This window comes from Halichoerus grypus, chromosome 5 (assembly GCF_964656455.1).
Source record: "Halichoerus grypus chromosome 5, mHalGry1.hap1.1, whole genome shotgun sequence".
NCBI classification, from domain to species: Eukaryota; Metazoa; Chordata; class Mammalia; order Carnivora; family Phocidae; genus Halichoerus; species Halichoerus grypus.
The window spans coordinates 107,094,482-107,120,123 of record NC_135716.1 but is presented as its reverse complement, the minus strand read 5'-3'; the positions used below and the strand labels follow the sequence as shown (position 1 = coordinate 107,120,123).

The following is a 25,642-nucleotide window of genomic DNA, read 5'->3' as shown; positions in this document are numbered from 1 at the left end:
AGAAGGCACAAGAGATTTAACTAAAGGCCACAATGTAGCAAATTTAATACCACAGTTTCTCAGTGGACTTTCTTAATTGTAATTATCTCCTCTTCAGCTGTTAAAATATTTGAGAATCATCATATTTAAAAAAATAATATTTTCTTATGGTAACTGGGGAAAAAAGTCAACTGGTAGTAACAGTAAGAAAAGTGAGGCTAACTATAAAAAAAATAATTCTTTCAGAGTATGAGGTCCCATGTTCATGATCCTTAAATTGGACAACTCAATGTAGGCAGGTCTCATGGAATAACTTAATTGGTTTTCAGTCACTGTGTCTCTAACAGCTTTTGATGTTGAAATATGGATGTTTGCATTTGGTACAGTTTTCCTACCTCCTCTATAAAATCCACTTTCCATGTTTTAGTTGCATTTACTAGTTTCCTTTAAGCTTTCTTAATCTTTATTTTCTTATCCACTTAAGAACCATTTTGAGAGTTAATGGCGTAGATTATATTAAAAGTTGAAGGAAAAAAAAAGAATTGGGCATGGAATATTTTAGCTACTACTGCTTCTACTACCAATATCACTACCATCAATGTTACTAATCCTACTTAGTTCATTTGTAGTGTAATACCAATTTTATAATAACATAATATCTACTTTCCCCTAGGTTTGGTCAATGTTATAATACCCCCCCCCCCAAATTGCCAATATGTTTCAGTATCCTATTGATTTATTTTGGCAAATAGTTAAAACAGTTGCATTAAAAATCAATAATTTAAAAATACTTATAGAGTTCCTAGTATGTGGCAGGCATTTTTCTAGGCACTGCAGATCTATGAACAAAGCAGACAAAATATTCAGCCTGCAAGAATTTGACTTCTAATGACTAAAACAAACATGTAACTAGTCAATTGCAATAAAGGGAAGTAAGTGCTGTAATAAAGTCTAGTCTGGACATTCAGAAAGGGAACAAAAACAGAGTGGTGTGAGAATTAGGGTAAGGAAGCAGCTTCATTTATCCAGACTAAAGGGTGAGGGTAGGGTTGGATCATTAGAAGAGTACTACATGAAGTAGAAAAAAGTAGAACATGTAAGCTAACAACTTAAATAAGAAAATAATGACAGTTGTAGGTCCAGGCAACACCATGTCCAAATATTGAGAAAAAAAATTTTTAGATGCGGTAAAACTGAAAACAGTTCAAAATGGCTGAAACACATAATTTAATGAGTAAAGTGACTGGAGACATAAGTTGTTGACCAAATCATGAGGAGCCTTGAAAGTCTTGTTTTAAGGAGGTTTTCCTCTATCCCAAAGGAAATAGGAAGCTATGGCAAAGGAGAGAGGGTTTAATGAGGGAATGACATCATGAGATCTCATTTTAGAAAGATCACTATTTCTGCTGTAAGGATAATGATGTCCGGGGAAACTGGTTAGGAGGCTACAGCAGTGGTTCAGTATCAGTAAGGGTAGGGAATGGTGTAGTGAGAAGTGAATTCAAGAGAAATCTTTGGGGTACATACAAATTTAAGCATCTGGTGGTGAGACAGTGACTATTTATCTCTATAATATCTTCCTGAGGTTCCTGCTCCCTTTGTGTCTATTGTGACTGCAATAATGGATTTTACTATTTCCTCTGTAATCCTCTCTCTGCCCCAAGTATTAAAAACAAAAATTCAGGAAAAACAAAAAATGAAAACCAAAACACCTCATCAGGAGAATATACAAAGTTTTCCCATTTATCTGGGGGTGTCTTAGTGGATGTTCCTTCTCTTACATGTTTGTTAATCTTTTCACCACCGCCATGTTTTGTGAGACCACCAGAGGTAAATTACTAGAAAAGGGAAAGAATATGTGTTCCTCTGGAGCAAAGGCTAAAGATTCAACTCTTCAGTCATCTAGGGTCTAAAACCTGACTCTAGAATATAATCACCCAAAGAACTTCAATGAAAAAGCTATACTCATGTCCAGCCCACTCTGACCCCATCACACTTCTCAAATTATATACTATTGTTCTGTTTGAATCTCTTATAATTTTCCTGATTGAGATTAAAATTAAGCTAAAAACTGAATTCGATTTCTCTGTATTTTTAATTCTCAGCACAGTGCCTAGAACATTGCAAGCATTAAATACTTATATAATTCACTCATCAGTTACTTACTGATAGGTGTGGGGCATGCTATGGGAAAAAAGGCAGTTAGTACCTCAGGGTCTTTACAACATAAATGAGTGGCTTTCAAACACTGACTATTAAGCCACATTTAAAAAATAATTTTTTTTTGTAATACACAGGGTACATGTGCAAGCACACATACCAAAAACAAATACACACCAAACTGAAAACATTTTTCACTAATTAACACTTACCCTAACCATGAGCAACACACTTAGATATTTTCTATTCTTTTGTGTTCATTCTTGTAAAATAAAAAAAAAAAAGGAACGATGGTTGCAATCCATTATATTGATTTCAATACTAACCAGAGAGAAACACCAAATACTTTGAAAAAGCCTTGCACAGTGGATGTTCTATTTCTGAACATTGACAGTAACACACTCTGCAAGTGCTTTTATTAAAAAAAAACAAAAACAAAAACAAAATTTTAGTCTTTTAAGAAATCCCAATTGTCTCAAAACAACTCATTCCAGTTAGAAAAAGATACAGAGCTTTATATCACTTATCTTTATTTCACTTAGAAGAAACTAAAGCTGTCATGGGTAAAAAGATGTAAGTCTCACAATGATGTATATTCAGTGTGATGATTTCTTTAATGGACTCTGTTAGCATTAGTTAGGGAAAAACCTAAGAGTGAGCAACTTTTCACCAGCAATATCATACATATTGTTAAAAATCAGGAAACATGAGAATATATTTTTGTTAATGCAATGGATTTATTGAGCTGTCCTTGGTAAGTCATATTTAATAAAGCCTTTTTTCTTTTAGACAAACTAACATAGAATGGACAGTACTTGTAAATATATAAGATCTATAAATAATATTCCCAACTACAGAAAGAGAAAATACTCCATTTTCATTAAGTGACATACGTAACCAATATGTAAGCACTAAGTTCAGAATGAAGTCTTTGCTATTCAGTGTTTTACTAAGCTCCCTGAATAAAGAATCCAAGTGTCAAATACCAATGATGATGCACACCTATGGCAGAGAGACCTTTATTTCTCTTCACCCTCTATTTTTATCACATACCCCCTTCTCTATAGTGATAGAAGTTTAATGGGGGCATCTGTTCACCCAGCTAGAGACTATATTTCCCAGCATCCTCTGCTGCTAGGCATGTTTATGTGACCAGGTTGTGGACAATGAGATAAAAACAAAACTGATATGTGGAACTTCTAGGTCATAAACTTGAAAGGAAAGGAGCTCCCTTTCTTACTTCCCATTTTTATTAGCAGGAATGTGTGCAGAGTGGCTACCTATTGACCAAAGATGAAAGTCAAGTGTTGAGGACGGTTCATAGTATTAGATGAGAGAGACGAAACATTTATCTTGTTTAAACCTTATTTTCCTTTCTAAAAGTGGCCAAACCTATATTCTAAATAATATAGAAGTCCTATTCTAAAATTGACTTCTCCAAACTCAGTGGGAAAAGGTAGATGAAGTGAGTAAAGTTTAATTACAATATAGAAGCATGGTTAATAAACAAAAGTATATAAAGATGTGAGGCTGTCCAAGTAGTAGGCAGTTATATGGTAATAGAAAGGTCATAAATTCCCAACTTGGCAGTCAAGAGTGTCAAACAATTCCTGGAGGTAACGTTATTTGTCTTCTATAGACAGAAGCTTTTTTTTTTTTTTTTTTGACAAGATGAAACTTCCTTGTATTTATTTCATATAAAATACTGAAATAGAACATAACTGCATTCTACACATCACTACACCAAAATGTCAAAAGATTCACTCCCCAGCATGAAAATGCACAGCAACATAAATATGAAAGGACTCCACATGTTAAATGCAGAATTCACACCTTGGTGCAGAGTGAAATGGAGTATTGTGAATGGATGTGGCATTATCAAGTAACATATGTAAGGGGATTTAATGGAATGAAACAAAAAAAATTAAAACATTATTGATTCTAACAGATGGAAGATATTTCTATGGCTAAAACCCCTTAGACTGATAAACCACTTAATCGTTCCAAATTTTTTTACAATTTGATTATGCAGTTAATTTGGAGATATTTCAAGGTATTATTTATTTGGACCCTATCTCTCCAGTACAAAGATTCTTTGTAGACAACATTTGTAGAGATCACAAAACTGCATTAGCATATACCATTCCATTAACGTTAGACCTATCTTTTCTGTACAACTGCCCTAGGAAACCACAATGGTGAATTACAAATAGCAATTTGAAAACATTACCAAAATTTCATACCTGTTGCTTCACTAAATTTTCCATTCATTACTCACAAAGCATCTTTGAACCTGTACTTACTGAAAGTAACAGCAACTTATTGATTCAAAATTGCTGGTATTAGTAGATATACTTCATAGACGCCTAACTTTATGTTTCTTTATGTTATTTCTTGTATGTTAATTTACCATACAAATGTAACGTTGAAAGTAAAACCAAAGTTGGTGTAGTGCCTTTAAAAATGAAACCCATGAAAATATCAGACCTTTTCTCCTTCCTATTTTTGATCTACACAGTGATTATTGTACTTAAATGAAGATAAGATAGAGAAATAGCGATGAAGCAATGACAGTGGAACTCAAGTTTCTGAAGGGAAGGAGGCTCAATACAGACAATTAGAAGCTAGAAGCTACAGTGAAAATTTATTTCCCCCCCCATAAGTTTGCTTCTACATAAACGGAGTGACAGAGATGGTCTCAGACTTGGTAGCGATTCCTAGGAAGAGAATACATGGCATCCTGATAAGGAAAATTTAGTAGGCTAAGAAGCATTCTTGATAATTTCACTCTAGATACGCTCTGAATAAGGACAGTCCCAAAACAAATGTTATCCACTGTGTGATCACTTAAAGAAGTGGAATAGTTTAAGTCTCATGTAGCTTTATTAACTTAGCGATTCACATTTAAGGCATGTGAACTGTAGGAAAGACAAACTGAAAGATAAGAGGATGGACTTACTCACTTTGTAAGCCATAACTGTCCCCAGTATGGGGACATGAAAGAATGAATACAAAGTTCCTGAGACAAAGACTAAGTTAAATCAACTCTTTGCTCTCTCTGGTCTTTTAGTAAAACAATAAGTGGACAGAAAAAATGTTCGACAACTTAATCTCTGTGGGATATGGAGACAAAACATGCAGCCATGATGCAGGGGAAGTGCCTTAGCAGCTCTACATTGTCCGCGTGACTCCCAGAAGTATAAGTAAACGTCTTTAAAATTCAGCTAAATACGAAAAGTCTTTAGGAGATTTTGAAAAAAGATGAATAGAACAAACAAAATCCGAGCCAATTCTGTTCTTTATTGTATATTTAGCCAGTTGGTTTTATCATAAAGAGAAAACTACAGCATCTATACATGGTTAAGCCCAAATTCTGAGCTTCCATAGCATGACTGAAAAACATCTTGTGTCTTAGAGATGTTCACTGGTAATGATGGCATGGGGAGAGAATGGGGAAATTTAAAAATGGTCTTGCCAAAGTCAATCCATAATGAAGGTGAGACGACACGGTTATAAATAGAAAACTTTCTTTAGCCACTCAATCCTGTCTGCTCCCTGAACAGATATAACTTCTATCGTGGAAATGTCTGCAGGCAGTTATTCTGGCCACTGTCAGAAGACTTTTTAAAAATTACAAAGAAAAAATATTTAAAAGCAAGCTACTCACCTATTCCAACGAAAGCAGCTTTGTACCCTTCTTCTTTCAAAGTGCTAAGAGTCATTTCATTTGCTGAAAGGCTTTTGCCACAAATTATCTATAAGAAAAAAATGTTTCAATAATGATATTTTGGCATTTGATTAAGTAAAACTTTAACATCAAAAGAACAGAAGCTCGATATATAAAAAATTCCATATACATGTGGACATATTTTTGTCTTTTAGTATATAGGCTTACATATACAAAACAGTATACAAATAGAACACTAATATATCTTGCTTAAGGACTAACTGCAGCTTTGCCTTTTAATGAAGTAGCAGAAGAAAAGCTAGTGTATTTAAAACCAAGTCAGTAAACTTTCATAGCTTGATTAATATGTTCAAGGCACTATGTGGGGCACTTTAAAGAATAAAATGATAAATGAGACACAGTTTCTGCCTCAATGTATAATGAAGATCTGTGCAGAAGATGTACATAAATAAATATAATATAAAACAAAGTGTGATCAGCACATGTCTACAGGAATTCAAGAGGATAGAGAGATTCATTATGGCTGAGTTCACAGGATGAGAATAAAGACAGGTAGCAGGATTTTAATAAGGCTCTTTTAAAATAATAGATAGAATTTTGATAGAGGACATTGTCCAGGGAAGATGAATAGAGTTGGGAGGCAGAGGGTAGGCAACACTATTACAAGTCACAATACTTTGTTCAGTTCCCAGACATGAGCCAATTTTCAGATCTGGAACCTACTAACTGCAGAGGGTGGCCAAGTCCCCAGGAAGAAGGACCCTGCAACATCCTGTCAAATTAATACTCTAATGATTCCCTTAGTCCCTCTACAAAGGGAACTATGGCCATTTACCCAGGTGACTGTACAGTGGAGAAAGGAAAATAATCACACGTTTCAAGGACATGGGATACAGATTCTTCATGGACATTGACACATAGAGATGCAAGAGTGGGGAACTACAGGGTAAAGGTAAAAATGGACCCTGGGAAAATTCTGGCTCACAGTGGGACCACTGAGATCACAGCCCCAGGTAGTGATTATTCCCCCAGTATTCAACTGCATAAGCAAAATTGTTATACTTGTCAGTTGAAGTAATCCCTACATTGGGTCACTCACTGGTCTCTGCAGTAAGACCTATAACGGCTATAATAACTGGGAAGGCCAGAGAACTTCTGAAACCCCAGTCGAGAGAGTAAATCAAACACACTACCATATCCTGGGGGTGGGTAGGATGGGGAGAGATGGTGGTGGTCCATGTTATATTTCTCTGTAATTCACCAGTCTGGCCCCTACTGAGACCAGATGGTTCCTGAAGAATAATGGTAAACTACTGCAGGCTCAAGCAAAGAGTACCCCTGATTGCAGTTTCTGTGACAGATGTGGTATTATTGTTAAAGCAGATTAATAAGGCCACAGGTACACTGCATGGGGTAGACTTTTCCATCCTGCCTCTGAGAAAAAGGAATCAGAAACAGTTCACATTCACAGGGGAAAGATAAGAATATTCATTTACAGTTTTGCCTCAGGAATATGTCAACTCTCCCCTGTAATAATATATGTAATCTGAAACTATCCGGCCACCCCACAGAAATCACAGTGATCCATTACATTGAGAACACCATGCAGATTGGACAGCATGAGCAAGAGGTGGCTAGTATGCTGGAGACTTTGTTAAGACACATGCACTGAGAGGGCAGACAATGAATCCTAAGAAGATCAAGGACTAGCCACTTAAGTGAAGTTTAGGGGTCTACTTGTCAGGTGTATAGCATTATATCCTCCCTGAAGTAAAATATTTTGCTGTAATTTTGTTCTCATTTACCACCATAGAGAAGGATAACACCTGGTAGGCATCTTTGGGTCCTGAAGATAGCATATTCTTAAAAACAAAAGCCTCTAAACTGAATCATAGAGAAAGAACAAATTTTACCCATGAAACAATAATTGAAAATAACCTGCCCAGAGTACTTAACTAAGTGCAAGGCTTTCTTCTAAATACGCATATATGGACTCATTTAATCCTCACAATTAGCCTTATGAAGTGGTATTGGTATCCTCATTTTACAGATGATAATACTAAGGAACAAGAGGGCTTAGACAACCTTTATCAAGATTGCATATATAGGGTGCCTGGGTGGCTCAGTTGGTTAAGCGACTGCCTTCAGCTCAGGTCGTGATCGTGGAGTCCTGGGATCGAGTCCCGCATCGGGCTCCCTGCTCAGCAGGGAGTCTGCTTCTCCCTCTGACCCTCCCCCCTCTTATGTGCTCTCTCTCTCTCATTCTCTCTCTCAAATAAATAAAATCTTAAAAAAAAAAAAAAAAGATTGCATATATAGTTTAACTGCAGAGCCAGCATGAGTGACAGCTATGCTCTTATGTTTCTGAGGTAAAAGGAGAATGAAAGGCAGAACTGGCACCATCTTCAAAGGTATAGAAAAACATTACATGTGAAGACCTACTGAAAATGTAGTGTTTCTGGGATATAAAGGGCAAAGCAAAGAATAGAAAGAGAAAGTAGGAGAAGATGTCTGAGATTGTATCATAAAGGGCCATTTTGCTCTCCTAAAATACTAATTCTACTTTTATATTGGGAGATAGAATAAGTGTTTAAAAGTTTATAAGCAGAGGACAAACAAGGTGAGATTAATAACTAACATTCAGAACTCTGGAACATATCAAATACCATAGAACAAATTAAAACATCAAGTAAATATGTACTATTAAAGGTGCTCTGTAGTATCTAATAGTGTGTATTTGTATTAGAATTAAACACTACGAAATAATCTAATACTGAAGTTTCTGATTTTTAATTTATACTAATTTTTAAGAATAGATTTTTTCTTTTATTAAACTATTTCTGATCATACAGAAAGTTCTACTGTTTATTGTAGGAAAAAATTAACCTTATTACCAATATACAATAAAGGAAAGACATAAAAGAACACTAGGTCCAAACATTCTAAACAAAGTTTTAGCAAATAGAATAAAAATGCATTCCAAAGTTGAGCAGTGGAATGCCCTGCTGATGGGTTAATTCATGGAAGTGATCCTCAGACTCCCTGACTTTAAGGTTAGTTTATCTACTGCCTCAGCAAAAAGATTCAGAAAAGACCCTCATCCTTCCTGAGGTCATGTGTGTGTGTGTGCACAGCAGTTTAGTTTAGTAGTCGCACTATGTGATTTATCAAATGAAGACAATGACATCCCAATCCTTCCACTCTAGTAGAGTGAAGATGTCTGAGTTTATAATGTACAGGAAAAAGTACAGATATTTTATATTTCTACAGCCTGTTTCTACCTTAGTACGCAATAGTATGCAACTGGGGAAGAACAAAAAAAAAGTTGAATTATACTTTAGTGTATTGAAAACTGGAAACACAAGTAGCTTGACTCTTGGTGTTAATATATTGGTACTGGAACCAGGAAGATTTTATTATACTGTGGACGAACGTTGTGAGAAAGATGGATAATAGCCATCATTGGGCAGTAGCTCCATGATGCAAATGAGACAGAGCAATAGTAACAAAATTCAGTAGAGTGACAGGCACGAGAACTCTTCTCTGTCTGTGCTGGGGAATCCAGTCAAACTTCCCTTTACTAAAAGCCTCGGACTCCCAAACATTTGTCATCTGATCAATAACTAACTCTCAGTCAGAAAGAACAAGGAGAAAGATTCTTCGACAAAAAAAGTTAAAATTTTGCTTATATTATGTCTTGGGAAACTGAGCTGAAATGTGTAACATGTAACTAAAACTAGTATTATAAGACAATTACAAATATCGAAAACGTTCCTGTGGCTGATATACTATGAAATCCTAATATTATTTGTTAAATATCATGCTAGGAAAATAGCACATGGGCAGCATTTTCCTTGTGTTTTTGTTCCTTTTATTCCTCTGTAATTCTATATATGTAATATTTTTACATCTTGATTTTCTTAAACATGGATTACAACACATATTGTACCTTCCTCTAGTGGTTTTAGTAATACAGGACTGAGTACTCAAGCTTCTTAACTAAATTCAGAATAAATTCACTCCACTTCAAGCTCAGAATAAGAATTATTACTATTCCAATATAAGGGCTAAATATAGTAAGCCCTGAGCCAGAGTTCCATCTAATATCCCCTTTGGGACTTCATGGAACGTTCTTCACACATACATAATATGTCTTCATATATATAATAATATTTGTAATGTAGATAAAGGTTTACAACTTTTTTTGTAATTCTTTCTTCAAAAAAAATATATGATACCCATTATTAAAAAATACAGATAACAGTGTACATGCTCTTCACATTTTTTTTTTAAAGATTTTATTTATTATTTGACAGAGACACAGTGAGAGAGGGAACACAAGCAGGGGGAGTGGGAGAGGGAGAAGCAGGCTTCCCGCTGCGCAGGGAGCCTGATGCGGGGCTCAATCCCAGGACCCTGGGATCACAACCTGAGCAGAAGGCAGACGCTTAACGACTGAGCCACCTAGAGCCATCAAGGTGCCCCGCTCTTCACATTTTTGATAGAATATTTGGCTAAACAGATAAAATATTGGGCACCTGGGTGGCTCAGTTGGTTAAGCAACTGCCTTCGGCTCAGGTCATGATCCTGGAGTCCCGGGATCGGGTCCCGCATCGGGCTTCCTGCTCGGCAGGGAGTCTGCTTCTCCCTCTGACCCTCCTCCCTCTCATATGCTCTCTCTCTCTCTCTCATTCTCGCTCTCTCAAATAAATAAATAAAAATCTTTAAAAAAAAAAAAAAACAGATAAAATATTTCCAGAATACCTAAGATAAGAGATCAGAAGGAAGAATTTTAAAAATAATATTTAGCTTTCTTTAGACACAAAAATTTTGTCAGATATTGATATACATATTTCTCTCCTTCCAGTAGAGTTATGATATGATTTTATATTAGTTTTCCAATAACATCCCATAATAGAAATGCTTCAAATAACTATAGTAAGAAACAAGATGTTGTTGAGAGGTTATCATGAATGAGATCTGAGTTAGGAATTTTCACTCAAATTATGAAGCAGAAGACATGCCTAGTAAATTAAGTTTAATTAAATTCTATCAAAATATTTTGAGAAATGTCAAATATAAAAATATTTAGAGAGGAGGAGCAAGATGGCAGAGGAGTAGGAGACCTAAATTTCATCTGGTCCCAGGAATTCAGCTAGATAGCTATCAAACCATTCTGAACACCTACAAACTCAACAGGAGATCAAAGAAAAGAATAGCAGCAACTCTCTGAACAGAAAAGCGACCACTTTCTGGAAGGTAGGATGTACGGAGAAGTGAATCCGAGGCGATATTCAGGAAGATAGACCGTGGGGGGAGGGAGCCTCCATCAGCCAATACCAGCAAGTGACAGAGCAGCGGAGCACAAAATCAGAACTTTTAGAAGTTGGCTCTGTTGAGGGACGTCACTCCAGTGGCTAAGTGGGGGGTGGAACCCTCGCTGGGACAGTGTGGTCTCGGGACCCTTGGGGTCACAGAAAGACCAGGGGTGCCTGAGTGCGGCAGAGCTCCCAGGTATCGGAGCAGGGAAGCCGACTGCAGAGACGGAGCCGAGGAGTGGGCTCTTAGCACGGGGTTGCCATAAACCGTGATCCGGGGGACAGTCGGGCCACTGCTCTTCCAGCAGGGACCCAACAAGCGGCAGATCCGGGGAGACTCCCCTTCCTCCCCCAGGAGGAGCTGCATGGGAGAGCACCGCAGGGATCTGCTGGGTTTGGAGACTCCACACGGGGTTGGGTGCCAGAGATAGAAACGCTCGGTCACAGGCCGGGTGAGCACGAGTGCGGCCAGAGACCAGGGAGATGGGAGTGAGTGACTGCTTTTTTCTGGGGGCTCACTGAGGAGTGGGGTCACGAGTTCTCGGCTCCTCTGGGGTGGAGTTTGGGAGCCCACCATTTTCACTCTTGTCCTCCAAAGGTGTACGGAAAGCTTGCAGGGAACAAAAGCTCCTGAGAGCAAACCGAGCAGATTACTTAGCCCGGTCAACACCCCAACACTAATAGTAAAACTTATGAGTCTCAGAGACAAAGAGAAAATCCTGAAAGCAGCTCGGGACAAGAGGTCTGTAACCTACAATGGTAGAAACATTAGATTGGCAACAGACCTAGCCACAGAGACCTGGCAGGTCAGAAAGGACTTGCATGATATATTCAGAGCACTAAATGAGAAAAATATGCAGCCAAGAATATATATCCAGCCAGGTTGTCATTGAAAATAGGAGAGATAAAAAGCTTCCAGGACAAACAAAAACTAAAAGAATTTGCAAATACCAAACAAGCCCTACAAGAAATATTGAAAGGGTTCCTCTAAGCAAAGAGAGAGCCTAAAAGTAACATAGACCAAAAAGGAACACAGACAATACACAGTAAGAGTCACCTTACAGGCAATGCAATGGCACTAAATTCATATCTTTCAAGAGTTACCCTGAATGTAAATGGGCTAAATGCCCCAATCAAAAGACACAGGCTATCAGATTGGATAAAAACACAAGACCCATTGATATGCTGTATGCAAGAGGCTCATTTTAGACCCAAAGACACCTCCAGATTGAAAGTGAGGCAGTGGAAAACCATTTACCATGCTAATGGACATCAAAAGAAAGCTGGGGTGGCAATCCTTATATCAGACAAGTTAGATTTTAAACCAAAGACTACGGGCACCTGGGTGGCTCAGATGGTTAAGTGTCTGCCTTCAGCTCAGGTCATGATCCCAGGGTCCTGGGATCGAGCCCCACATTGGGCTCCTGGCTCGGCGCGGAGCCTGCTTCTCCCTGTCCCTGTGCCTCTCTCCCTACTCATGCTCTCTCTCTCTCTGTCTCGGTATCTCTGTGTCTCAAGTGAATAAGTAAAATCTTTAAGAAATAATAATAAAAAAATAAACCGAAGACTATAATAAGAGATGAGGAAGGACACTATATCATACTTAAAGGGTCTATCCAACAACAAGATCTAACAATTATAAATATCCATGCCCCTAACATGGGAGCAGCCAAGTATATAAGCCAATTAATAACAAAAGCATAGAAACACATTGACAACAATACAATAATAGTGGGGGACTTTAACACCCCCTCACTGAAATGAACAGATCATCTAAGCAAAAGATCAACAAGGAAATAAAGACTTTAAATGACACACTGGACCAAATGGACTTCACAGATATTTTCAGAACGTTCCATCCCAAAGCAACAGAATACACATTCTTCTTTAGTGCCCGTGGAACATTCTTCAGAATAGATCACATCCTAGGTCACAAATCAGAGGTCTCAACCGGTACCAAAAGACTGGGATCATTCCCTGCATATTTTCAGACCACAATGCTTTGAAACTAGAACTCAATCAGAAGAGGAAAGTCAGAAAGAACTCAAATACATGAAGGCTAAAGAGCATCCTACTAAAGAATAATATGTCAACCAGGAAATTAAAGAAGAATTAAAAAAATTCATGGCAACAAATGAAAATGAAAACACAACTGTTCAAAATCTTTGGGATGCAGCAAAGGCAGTCCTAAGAGGAAAGTATATAGCAATACAAGCCTTTCTCAAGAAACAAGAAAGGTCACATACACAACCTAACCTACACCTAAAGGAGTTGGAGAGAGAACAGCAAATAAAGCCTAAACCCAGCAAAAGAAGAGAAATAATAAAGATCAGAGCAGAAATCAATGAAATAGAAACCTAAAGAGCAGTAGAACAGATCAATGAAACTAGGAACTGGTTCTTTGAAAGAATTAATAAGATTGATAAACCCCTGGCCAGACTTATCAAAAAGAAAAGAGAAATGACCCAAATAAATAAAATCATGAATGAAAGAGGAAAGATCACAACCAACACCAAAGAAATACAAACAATTATAAGAACATATTATGAGCAACTATATGCCAGCAAATTAGATAATCTGGAAGACATGGATGCATTGCTAGAGATGTATAAACTACCAAAACTGAACCAGGAAGAAATAGAAAACCTGAACAGACCTATAACCACTAAGGAAATTGATGCAGTCATCAAAAATCTCCCAACAAACAAAAGCCCAGGGCCAGATGGCTTCCCAGGGGAATTCTACCAAACATTTAAAGAAGAATTAATACCTATTCTTCTGCAAGTGTTCCAAAAAATAGAAATGGAAGGAAAACTTCCAAACTCGTTTTATGAGGCCACCATTACCTTGATCCCAAAAGCAGACAAAGACCCCATCAAAAAGGAGAATTACAGACCAATATCCTTGATGAACATGGATGCAAAAATTCTCACTAAAATACTAGCCATTAGGATCCAACAGTACATTAGAAGGATTATTCACCACGACCAAGTGGGATTTATCCCTGGGCTGCAAGGTTGGTTCAATATCCACAAATCAATCAATGTGATACAATACATTAATAAAAGAAAGAACAAGAACGATATGATCCTCTCCAGAGATGTAGAAAAAGCATTTGACAAAGTACAGCATCCTTTCTTGATCAAAACTCTTCATGGGTATAGGGATAGAGGGTACATACCTCAATATCATAAAAGCCATCTGTGAAAAACCCACAGCGAATATCATTCTCAATGGGGAAAAACTGAGTGCTTTCCCCCTAAGGTCAGGAAAAACTGAGTGCTTTCCCCCTAAGGTCAGGAACACGGCAGGGATGTCCACTCTCACCACTGCTATTCAACATAGTATTAGAAGTTCTAGCCACAGCAATCAGACAACAAAAAGAAATAAAAGGCATCCAAATCGGCAAAGAAGAAGTCAAACTCTCACTCTTTGCAGATGATATGATACTTTATGTGGAAAACCCAAAAGATTCCATCCCAAAACTGCTAGAACTCATACAGATATTCAGTAAAGTGGCAGTACATAAAATCAATGCACAGAAATCAGTTGCATTTCTATACACCAACAAGACAGAAGAAAGAGAAATTAAGGAGTCAATCCCATTTACAATTGCACCCAAAACCATAAGATACCTAGGAATAAATTTAACCAAAGAGGTAAAGAATCTGTACTCAGAAAACTATAAAATACTCATGAAAGAAATTGGGGAAGACACAAAGAAATGGAAAAACGTTCCATGCCCATGGATTGGAAGAACAAATATTGTGAAGATGTCAATGCTACCTAGTGCGATCTACACATTAATGCAATCCCTATCAAAATGCCATCAACTTTTTTCAAAGAAATGGAACAAATAATCCTAAAATTTGTATGGAACCAGAAAAGACCCCGAATAGCCAGAGGAATGTTGAAAAAGAAAAGCAAAGCTGGTGGCATCATAATTCTGGACTTCAAGCTCTATTACAAAGCTGTAATCATCTAGACAGTATGGTACTGGCACAAAAACAGACACATAGATCAATGGAACAGAATAGAGAGCCCAGACATGGACCCTCAACTCTATGGTCAACTAATCTTCAACTAAGCAGGAAAGAATGTCCAATGGAAAAAAGACAGTCTCTTCAACAAACGGTGCTGGGAAAATTGGACAGCCACATGCAGAAGAATGAAACTGGACCATTTCTTTACACCACACACAAAAATAGACACAAAATGGATGAAAGACTTAAATGTGAGACAGGAGTCCATCAAAAACCTAGAGGAGAACACAGGCAGCAACCTCTTTGACCTCATCCGCAGCAACTTCTTCCTAGAAACATCGCCAAAGGCAAGGGATGCCAGGGCAAAAATTGGGACTTTATCAAGATAAAAAGCTTTTGCACAGCAAAAGAAACAGCCAACAAAACCAAAAGACAACTGACAGAATGGGAGAAGATATTTGCAAATTACATATCAGATAAAGGGCTGGTACCCAAAATCTATAAAAAACTTATCAAACTCAACACCCAAAGAACAAATAATCCAATCAAGAAATGGGGAGAAGATATGAACAGACATTTTTCCAAAGAAGACATCCAAATGGCCAACAGACACATGAAAAAGTGCTCAACATTGCTTGGCATCAGGGAAATCCAAATCAAAACCTCAATGAGATACCACCTCATGCCAGTCAGAATGGCTAAAATTAACAAGTCAGGAAATGACAGATGTTGGTGAGGATGCAGAGAAAGGGGAACCCTCTTACAGTGTTGGTGGGAATGCAAGCTGGCGCAGCCACTCTGGAAAACAGTATGGCAATTCCTCAAAAAGTTGTAAATAGAGTTACTGTACAACCCAGCAATTGCACTACTGGGTATTTACCCTAAAGATACAAATGTAGTGATCCAAAGTGGTACGTGCACCCCAATGTTTATAGCAGCAATGTCCACCATAGCCAAACTATGGAAAGAGCCTAGATGTCCAACAGATGAATGGATAAAGAAGATGTGGTATATATATATACAATGGACTACTATGCAGCCATCAAGAAAAATGAAATTTGGGCGCCTGGGTGGCTCAGTCGTTAAGCGTCTGCCTTCGGCTCAGGTCATGATCCCGGGGTCCCGGGATCGAGTCCCACATCGGGCTCCCTGCTCGGCGGGAAGCCTGCTTCTCCCTCTCCCACTCCCCCTGCTTGTGTTCCTGCTCTCGCTATCTCTCTCTCTGTCAAATAAATTAAAAAAAAAAAAATCTTAAAAAAAAAAAAAAAAAAAAAGAAAAATGAAATCTTGCCATTTGCAATGATGTGGATGGAACTGGAGGGTATTATCTGAATGAAGTAAGTCAGTCAGAGAAAGACATATATCATATGATCTCACTGATATGAGGAATTCTTAATCTCAGGAAACAAACTGAAGGTTGCTGGAGTGGTGGAGGGTGGGAGGGATGGGGTGGCTGGGTGATGGACATTGGGGAGGGTATGTGCCATGGTGAGCTCTGTGAATTGTGTAAGACTGATGAATCACAGACCTGTACCTCTGAAACAAATAATACAGTATATGTTAAAAAAAAAAAAAAAAGAAAAGAAAATAGTAGGAAGGGAAAAATGAAGGGGGGGAAATCAGAGGGGGAGACAAACCATGAGAGACTATGGACTCTGAGAAACAAATTGAGGGTTCTAGAGGGGAGGGGGTGGGGGGATGGGTTAGCCTGGTGATGGGAATTTTTTTTTTTTTTTTAAAGATTTTATTTATTTATTTGACAGAGAGAGACACAGCGAGAGAGGGAACAGAAGCAGGGGGAGCGGGAGAGGGAGAAGCAGGCTTCCCGCCAAGCAGGCAGCCCAATGTGGGGCTCGATCCCAGGACCCTAGGATCATGACCTGAGCTGAAGGCAGACGCTTAACGACTGAGCCACCCAGGCGCCCCTGGTGATGGGTATTAAAGAGGGCATGTATTGAATGGAGCACTGGGTGTTATACACAAACAATGAATCAGGGAACACTACATCAAAAACTAATGATGTAATGTATGATGATTAAAAATATTTAGAGAAGTACAAGATGTTTATGCAGATTTACATTTTTAGCTTTTAATAATGAAGTCATTAGAAATACTGTAAAGACTGAAACAAAAATATTTATATCCACCTAGTCTCTGAATTGCAAAACAAACAAAAAAAGAGTATTTAATATAAAAGTTAGTGACACTGTCTAACACAAATATCATAAGAGACTTTGTTAAAGTCTGCTAGGGTTAAAAATAATTTTCAGTGATCTATATTAAAATTTTTATTATAAAATAAAGAGATTTTCAAAAAAATATAGCTAAGATGCTATTTCTTCTAACAAACAAATTTTATTATACTAGATTTGAAGCAAAATAAACAGTATACTTGAGAATTTAAAAATTATATATACTGATAAGTAAAATAAAAAAACAAAAATTTGAAGTCTATCACAAGAATACATGAACAAATAAAAATATTACCCTAAACAATTCTGTGTAAAAGGAAAAAACAAAACAAAACTATAATTATTGAAGAAAAAGAACAATAATATACTAATGAAAACATATAGATGCTGACAAGGGTTTATTCAAAAAGAAATTAATAATATAAAGTGGTTTAATTATTCAACCTGGAAAAATAAAAAGTATACAACTCAAGACATTAAAAAAGAATAATAAATAAGTATAAGGATAGCAGGAAGAAAGAATTAATTAGGGAATAAGAAAACATAAAACAGAGCTGGTTCTTTTACATTAACTATAGAAACTACTACCTACTCTTATCAAGAAAAAAACTTAAGAAAATATAATGTATAAGTTTAGAAATGCAAAAGCAAATATAATCTGAAGCACAGATGAGATATTTTTATTGTATAGTTGATAACATGTTTAAATCTACGCTAATTAATCCAAAAGTCTCAGTGAAACAAATTTTTCTAGGAAAATATATATTGGCCAATTGACATGAGAATGAAATAGGTAAAAAGACTGATAACCATTAAAAAAAAAAAATCCAGGGGCACCTAACTGGTTCAGTTGGTGGATCATGCAGCTCTTGATCTCAGGGTTGTGAGTTTGAGCCCCACGTTTGGTGAAGAGATTACTTAAAAAAATAAACTTTAGAACAAATTTTTAAAAAAACGTCAAAGTTCCATCTCTCACAAAAAGGCTTTGAGGTCAGAAACACAGTATTTTCAAATTTAGTAAAATAGATAAGTCTCAAGGCAATATTCTTACCAACAAGAAAATAATAAAATGCTGGCAATATTCTTACCAATAAGAAAATAATAAAATGCTGGAAATTTATTTTTATAAGGCTACCATAATTCTATTACCAAAACCTTACAAAGATAACAAACACAAATAAATGAAGCAAATAAAAACAGGCTTTCAGTAGATTTGAAACTCTGTAAGGACAGCAACGGTATTTGACTATCCCTTGCTATATTTCCAGTTTTAAAATCAATTACATAAATAAATGTAGGAAAAAGAAAATCTTTAAAAAGACTAACAGAGCAAATGTATATGTACAGATATAATAAAACAGTGCAAAAGTGGATACATTCTAGAATGCAAAGTGGATACATTCCAGAATGCAACCTGAGAGGTAGACAAACCCTAATTCAATACGTTAACCGAATATAAGGTCTTGATTTATTTATTTATTTTATTTATCTACTTGACAGAGAGATAGAGAGAGCAGGAACACAAGCAGGGGGAGTGGGAGAGGTCTTTAAAATGGCATTTAAAAAAATTAACACCCCTCCACCATTAAAATAAAAAAAAATAAAATTTTAATATTCTAAGTCTAGAAAAATAAAATATCTGTTCAATATGATTAAAAATGTTATCTCAGAGACAAAAAAAGATGTCATGTATTAATATTCTTTTATAACATACTAGAGATTCCAGCCAATGAAATAGTGGAAGAAAAAATACATAATGTACAAATAGAGAGCAGATAAAAGTCTCATTATTTTTGGTGACAGTATCTGACTAGAAAAATGTAAAAATTTAAAATTAAGAATAACCAAGCTATTAGATATGAAATAAACTGAAATTATCCAACAGTAAATTTAACTAAGAACATAGTTGGGAGTAAAGATGAATTAAATTTGGCTTTGGGTATGATGAGTTAATGTTATTTGAATGATAGATGTGCTCATTCAACTACTAAGAATATAGGACTAGAGTTTGGGGCTCCTGGGTGGTTCAGTCAGTTAAGCATCTGACTCTTGGTTTTGGCTCAGGCCATGATCTCAGGGTTGTGGGACTGAGCCCCACATCGGGCTCCATGCTCAGTAGGGGGTCTGCTTGGGATTCTATCCCTGTTCCCTTCCCCCTCTGCCCATTCGTACTCTCTCACTCTCTTTGTCTCTCTCTTTCTCTAAGATAAATAAATAAATCTTACAAAAAAAAAAAAAAAAGAATACAGGACTGGAGTTTGAAAGAATGGTTTTAGAATAGTCCTTATTTTATTACTTGGCAAAAGTAAATTCTCAATTATTATCTGTTGAATAAATGAAACAAACCTATTAGAAAAAAAAATTGAATAATACCAAGATAACGCTGTAGATCATGGAAGCCAAAAATGCATGCATACATACATATGTACAGACAGACAGACACATACACACATACATGAGAATGTGTCATATGCTGCACAGGAGCCAAACAGTATGAACTTAGAGCAAAATTCACTTCATTGCCAGGAAATTATTGTTGACTTAAAAATATAAAATGTTAGTTGAGAAATAGAAACAGAAGGGACATTAAGAAGAATCTGGTGAGGAGAAAAAGGAGGTAATAAATGTAGACCTTTTTAAAAAATATGTATCTTCTTATGGCTAAAGTTAAGTCATAAAAGCTGCAAGTATCCTATCCTGCAAGTCCTCAAAACTGAAAAAGAATCTCATTGCTGTCTCTCCTTGTAACTATACATACAATTCAATTTTTACAAAGCAAGTTTTAATACATATCTCTTTCTCATCTTAAAACAACCTGAGAGGTAGACAATAGAGTATTAACCTCCTCTTTAATTTAGGTTCTAGGGGCGCCTGGGTGGCTCAGTTGTTAAGTATCTGCCTTCCGCTCAGGTCATGTTCCCAGGGTCCTGGAATCGAACCCCACATCGGGCTCCCTGCTTGGTGGGAAGCCTGCTTCTCCCTCTCCCGCTCCCCCTGCTTCTGTTCCCTCTCTCGGTGTCTCTCTCTCAAATAAATAAAATTTTTATTAAAAATTAATAATTTAGGTTCTAATTTTTTTATATTAAATTCACAAGGTTTAAAAATCAAATGTTCAAAATGGTAACAAATTCTTCCCACACCTTCCCAAAAGCAATCTTATGCTATCAGATTCTTCTCTTTCCAGAGATATCCTCTGCATATATAAGCAGATAAGTTTATGTTTTACATAAATGGTAGTACACACTTTTACCTTTGAACAGATATTGACCAAATCTAGGGATATTAATTGACTTTGTCAAAGTTATCTGACTATAAAATTAGAAAGATGCATGACTAAAGCTAAAATGTCTATTTTTCCGGCACTCAGTACATTCACTACTACTATGTCCTTGATGGGCTTCCTAATGAGAGTAATGGGTAAGCCCTAATTTATGCAATATGTCTGGCACTGCAAAAATTGAATGTGATTTTGCAATTACTTATAAGATAAATTGAGAAGCGCTTTAAATTAATTTCTGATTCATCTTCAATTGGTACTAACACCTAATACATTACTGATTCATCTTCAATTGGTACTAACACCCAGTATATTAGTTTACACTTAATATATTAGTTTGAAGTCCTAATAAATATTTTCCTTATTTACTGAGATTTAGGTAGGAACTTGTATTCAGAATGAAAGACATTTAAAGAACTTCTCAGAATATATTTTTAAAAATCAAATAATCATCCTTAAATGATCTATTTTGAACACTATTTTTGAATGCCAAGCTTTCATAAAGTTGTGCACATTTGTTCTGTGTACTTACTTGCTATAAGGTTTTTTGTTTAGTGATTATGTGCAAATGCTTCATCTCAACCACTGCCAAACAAAATGTAATTAAAAGTGTAAAAGCACAAAATAATTGTTTTGAGTGTTTCCCCTTTTGATTATTTTAGTTTTTATTTCTAAATGCAAGAGCCACGAGTTTGTTAATCACTTTTCAAAATAATTTTTGCATGCACTTACAGAATGTATTATGTAAATCACACTACTTTATTAATATACTGTATATATCTACTACTATATATAATTAACATTTTTGAAACAAAAATAGCAATATGTTCAAGTGAAGTGCCAGAGTATAATACTTGTAATTAATAGAAAGGAATAGGAATATCTACAAATTGTCAAAGTATAAATGTTAACTTTTGACCATCTTTAAAAGAACATTTATTTCACAAAATAATGAAAAACACAAAGCTGTTGCTTTCTACCACACTGATTTGCTGCTTATGTTAAGAAAGGATTATCACATTAACACTACTGACATTATACATACAATAAATAAAATAAATCTCTGTAAGAAATTATGGTTCAAATTGTGAAATACAAATGTTTCAGAGTGCATACCACTTGCATGAAAAAAATGTGATTAAAGAAACCAAATCCTTCTATTAGCTGCAGTGAACCCCTAAAGCAATTTAGGAATTTGTTTCTTACAGACAATTAATCACATGCAGGCGTGCCAGATGAGAACTATTGATTGCCCTTTTCCAGGCTAGTGGCATTCAGACAGTAGACAGACAAATGCCCTAAGCAAGGAGAAGCATCTTTCTGCTTCTGCCTGGTGTAGCTTTTAATTGTTCTTTCCTAAAATGTGTGACATTTTGCTGTTAATCTTTAGTGTAGAGCTAACTCCTTTCTCTTTGAGCAATAAACATGCGTTATGTTTTTCATTTACCTTTACACCAAGGTCCTTCATAAGCTCAATCTCAAAATTCACTGCATCATATGGTAGCCGGAACTGAGGAATTTCAGAAATACTGAGGAAAAAAAAAAAAAGAAAAAGAAGCATTTGTGGAAAAAAATCACTAGTCTTTAAAAAATGCAACATGTCTATACCGATCAGTATTAAAGGAATAAGCACCCTTTCTAAGAGTATTTTCATATCACATGAGTGTGAGAACATCCAAATTTTATATGCATGACACAATATTATATGAACAACAGTAGAAACAGTAGCAATGATATGTAAATAAATATAAACAGTGGAAAACAATAAATAGACAATTGGTCAAAAGTAATTCCAACACTTTTAAGTTTATTAAAGTATTTAGTTGAATTATCTACTAACAATCCTATGAATTCCTAAGAAAAAATCTTAAAAACACAAAAATTAGCTGAAACTACTTTTAGTGTTTAATATACATATATACATATACACACATACATATATATTCCACAAATACACCACTAGCTTGGTTCAAATTCAAATCTGAACTTTGTATTACCATGCTGTTTATGATATTATGGGATTAGTTCATGTGATCTATAGAACACTTTTTATAGTAAACCAATCTTCTTCTATTAAAGCAATAGGTGTCCCCCCCAAAAAAAGGATATAGTCATTAAAAAGTAATCCTATTTAATATCAGCACTCGCTGTTTGCACCTAAAAAAATTGAGTCCTAAAATATAATCATTTCAATAGTGTAACAGTTTATAGAGTACCAAAGTTAAGGGCAAATACCTCTTCAATGTTTTATAGCAATAAAAAGGCTATATATTTTCATGAACATATAGTAATTCATTTATTCAGATATCTACTTATTCAATAAGCATTTACAAAGTGCCAGACACAGCATTAGCTGCAGTGACTTGATGGTGAATTTTACCAAATTCCCACTTTCAATATACTCTCCTTCTGGTGGAGAAAGTTACATAAACAGATAATTACAATAAAATGTAGTACATGCAATGAAAGAGATATATCCAGGGATTATGTAAATAAATTTGTAAAATGAGTAATTGTTGAAGATGAAGCTCATGGATCATTCAGTGCCAAGTCTTCCAAAGTGCACATGCAGATTTTTCATTCTTTGGTGACTAAAGAACTTAACCATTCAATTAATTTTCATACATAAAACAATTAGCAAGATACCATGCTCAGCACTACAGAAAATACAACGTATTTAACAGTATAAAATCAATGCCCTATATAAAGGAGCCTTCCATCTAGTTAGGATATAAGATTATATTTAAGAGTAAATTTGGGCCTCGGTCAGAGATAAAAATCTCTTAAGCTGACTTGTGGACTCTAGCCACACTATCTCAAACTCATCATAATGCTCTGGGCACCACAGAGAGGTGAATATGGACAGCTGTAATTGTGACATATTTTATTCACCAGTGGATGAGGTCAGCAGACAGAAGGGAGATAGACACACATGCGCAGTACTGTTCGACAAATGTAAAATATCAATGTGAACCAGAGTGTTTCAAAGAAGGGGAGGCTTATTATGGGATGAGATAATCAGGTAGGTGAAATGTGACAAATGATCAACTTTCAGTTAAGTGGAGAAGAGGGAAGGCATCAGAGGACAAAGAAAATGACAAGGAGGAGGAAGAGAAAGGGGAGGAGGACAAAAGTGCATACTGTGTTCAAGGAATGGCAAATGAAGCAGAGTGGTGGCAGGAGGCTTTAGCAGGAACACCACAGCCCTGCAGTCAGATTCCCTGAGTACTAGATGAATTCCTCCTTGTCTCAGAGCTTTAAATGCCATCTACATGTAATAAATCTCACATTTTTATCCTCAGACCTAAATTCCAGACCTTTAGGTTCACTTGGATGTCTAATAGGCATCTCAGATTTATCATGCCCCAAACTAAACTTTGGGTCCTCCATCCTAACACAGGCCCTCAGACAATTCCATTTTATGCATTGCTCAAGCCCCAAATTCCATCATGTCTATTCCCTTACCAGCATAATTCCAAACCCAGGTGCAGGCCATAAGGGGGTGTATTGAGTTAGACTATTTAAAACAGTTATAAGACTGATTAAAATAAACCTGTTTTGTATTTTCACCATGAGCTGCTCTCAACAATGTCACTGGTATTCTGTCTCCCCGCCCTCCCAAAAAATCTTCAGTAGATCTAAATTCTAAAGAATCACTATGGTTGCTTAGAGTTCTAGTAGTATGTGTATAAGCTTTAAATTGTCCCATTTTTATTACCCATTCTTCAATAAACATTGAGCTCTACAGGGAAGTTAATGTGGGAAATTCCAGTTAAACACTGGCCCCTGGCACAGGCTGGTTCAGTAATAAGCATTCCTTGTTCCAACTGCCCATAAGCAGCATGTGCCTCCACCCCTTACTATGACATGTTCTAATGTTTAAACGGTTGATTTGGAAGTGATAAAAGATAGACATGACACAGTATGAATTACTTCAACTCTGTAATTTTGAACAACTATGAGGAGTTTTTGTCTTTCAAATTAAAATTAAAATAGTGAAACTGTGTGAACTATATCTTCAATATTGAAATTATTTCAATTGTCAATGTCTTGTTTTATAGGAAGGAATCAAAATAATTTTTATTACTGATTATTACATAATTCTTTTTGAAAATAACTTTATTACACAGACTAGACAATAAGCACGTTTAAAAAAAAATCTATTCCAGGCATCAGATGTGCTAGGTACATATCACTAAACTGCCATTTAAAAGAAAAAAAAAAAAAAAAACCTAATGAATTTATCATCACCTGACATATTCTATATTTGGTTTACTGTTTGTTATTGTCTGCCTCCTATCACTAGAGTGTAAGCCCCATGAGAACAAGCACTTTGCTTTGTCTATTTTTGAGCTCTAGTGCCTGAGATAATGACCAGCACATAGGAGATCAATAAATATTGAAGGGAGAATGGAAGGGAGGAAGGGAGGGAGGCAAAAGGTAGGTAATATCAGGTCATGGCTTTTGTGTCAAACTAGATTCACTGTCTCCTAGATTACGGGGAGCTACTGAGATTTCAAGTTGAAGAGTGATATAATCAGATTTAGAAAACTATAAGAAAAATGAATTTGAAAGAGACAAATCAGCAAGCAAAGAGAATTATTTGGAGGCTACACTGTAGTGGTGAGATGTTTGGGGCATAGAGGTGAAGGGGTAAAAGGGCATCTTAAAAAGTATTCACAAAATATAAATTGCCAGGATACTGAAGAGTAGTGCAAATAACTCCCGTATGTCTTGGTGATGCCACCCACTGAGAGAGGAAACTCAGGAAGAGGAGCAATACTGGTATAGTGAAGTTTATAAGAGGAGATGTCCAAGATGTGAATGTATGGCCAGGACAGAGAGAGAGGTTAGGACAAATACAGATTTTTAAATAATTTGCATGTAACTGGTAACAGAAACAATGAGAGTAAATGAGATCACCGGCAAGACTATCTGGTGAGAAAGGGGATATAAAAGAATGAAAGACAGAATTTGACTGGAAGGATTACTTCCCAAGTTTTTTGTGCTTATGAAAACAAACTTTTATTCCTCTATCTGTGCTC

General features: G+C 36.1%; 1 protein-coding gene across 2 annotated transcripts in view; it reads right to left on the bottom strand.

The window, feature by feature from the left end:
- DPYD (dihydropyrimidine dehydrogenase) overlaps positions 1–25,642 on the bottom strand; it is a 794,994-nt gene that overhangs the window by 529,967 nt on the left and 239,385 nt on the right. For both annotated transcript variants that reach the window (XM_078072719.1, XM_036111511.2), the window contains exons 7-8: positions 22,045–22,126; positions 5,807–5,894 (exon numbers count right to left, since the gene is read on the bottom strand). In XM_078072719.1, coding sequence (XP_077928845.1) covers positions 5,807–5,894; positions 22,045–22,126 — 170 coding nt within the window. The remainder of the gene's footprint in view (positions 1–5,806; positions 5,895–22,044; positions 22,127–25,642) is intronic.